At 43.4% G+C, this 1,723-nt stretch overlaps 1 protein-coding gene across 1 annotated transcript in view; it reads left to right on the forward strand.

Annotated features, from left to right (window-relative positions):
* Window positions 1-1,322: 1,322 nt before the first annotated feature.
* ESCO2 (establishment of sister chromatid cohesion N-acetyltransferase 2) overlaps window positions 1,323-1,723 on the forward strand; it is a 15,274-nt gene continuing 14,873 nt past the window's right edge. The window contains 1 exon segment of the mRNA XM_009324979.1: window positions 1,323-1,709. Coding sequence (XP_009323254.1) covers window positions 1,323-1,709 — 387 coding nt within the window.

The following is a 1,723-nucleotide window of genomic DNA, read 5'->3' on the forward strand; positions in this document are numbered from 1 at the left end:
GAAGCCAAGAATGATCTTCAGTCTAGAGCACGGCACAGAATTAGAACTGAGAAAAGCCATTACGCTGAGCTGATACGCTGCAGGCCCACGTTACTAGGTTGCATCAGGGCTTTTTTTTTTTCTTTTTTAATTTTATTAAAGAAAGGTATGTTCTTTTGGCAGTCACCTCCGTCAAGTGCGTATCCCTGTGCGTGACATTCACACGCAGACCTGGCCCTGAGTAGGTCACAAAACCAGCAGAAACCTAAAAACTGATTGTTTAGAAACTTAAGATATAAAACCCCTGACGTTTGCGTTTCTTTGTGGTAAGGTCTCAGCCTTTCCCATTTGGAAAGACTTAATAGAAAAATAGTTCTTTTGTTATGTATACCTAAAAAATTATAGATCACTCCCCCCCCCAAATCTAGTGGAGGAGAAGCCACTGGCCGCAAACAAAAAGCTGAGCTTTAAATCCAAAAGAATAGCTTGTTTCTCATTCTTTCGTAACTCTACCAGCTGAACAGATTTTTCTCGTGCTTGTCCTGTACTTCCCCCACAAAAATATTTCTGGGGTGGGGGGGAGACCAAGAGTGAAGTTTGATTTCTGAATTGGAAGGACAAATTCCTGAGATAGGGTGTAAATACTCGCTGAGGAAACGCCTCGCTGTGGTGTGCGCCAAATACGTTACAACCAGGAACGGCTGAACGTGTCCTTTATAGAAATGTATTTTCGCCTTTTGGGCAGTAGGTTCAGAAGCTGTTAGTGATTTACTGATGAGGTTTTTAGATTCTGAAGCAGCTGTCAGAGTGAGATTTCAGTGCGTGCCCTTCAGAAACTGCTGTAAAATATTGAGAGATCCCCCCCCAGCTTCATCAGTCTTGCGTACGGGGGTGGGGGATGCACGAACTTTTTCAGAGTCACAAATCTGAGTTGACCTGAAACAAATCAAACGTGGTTTTTTTTTTTTTTTTTCCTCCTTAATCATAAATAGCGCTGATCCTGTCAGCAGCCTTCCAGAAAGTAGAATGACTGTTGTTCCCAGGTGCTTTAACAAGTTCAGGCAGGCAAATAGATTTGCTGTTTTTAAAAAAAAAAAAAAAAAAGTGTGAAGAATGGCGAGACAGTCTTAGGCCTTTTGATATTTGTATATTATGTTTTGGTATTTGATATTTGTATTTGCTCCAGGGCATATACCAGTACAGGCAACGAGGCTGAGTGAAAATTAAGTGTTATTTAAGTAAAACAATAACTGAAAAGCTTTCAATAGTGTGTATGTGATGTTTTGCTCCATAATTTTTTTCACAGTTCATTCCTAGCCTTTGAGACTCCTGTGAAAAAAACGATGATAGGCTTTGCTGAAGGTCTGTCTCCACTCGAGAAATCGAGAAGTGGTTGGTTTGCTTCTCAGATAAAATGGTCATCGAGCTCCAGCGATGAGGTGAAAGAAAATGAGGCTGTCCTGGTGAAGCCGGCGCCGTTGAGGAGGCTGGATATTTCACCCCTTCGGGCAGCCGGTGTTCCCACGGCTGCGCAGAGGGAGTTCTCCAGGAAATCATCCCCAAAGACCCCTTCCTCGTACAAGCCCCTTGTGCCTGTGGTGTCTTTTTATAGCAAGGAAAAGCGATACCTTACTCCTCTTGAGAGGAAACAACTGAACGAGAACCACTGTCTGGGTGAGAGGAACAGGGATGAAGATCTGCCAGCTGCCCGGAGGACTGAGAAGACGAACGTGAACTTGAGCAG

The sequence above is a fragment of the Pygoscelis adeliae genome, unplaced genomic scaffold (genome assembly GCF_000699105.1).
Source record: "Pygoscelis adeliae isolate BGI_AS28 unplaced genomic scaffold, ASM69910v1 Scaffold666, whole genome shotgun sequence".
Taxonomy (NCBI): Eukaryota; Metazoa; Chordata; class Aves; order Sphenisciformes; family Spheniscidae; genus Pygoscelis; species Pygoscelis adeliae.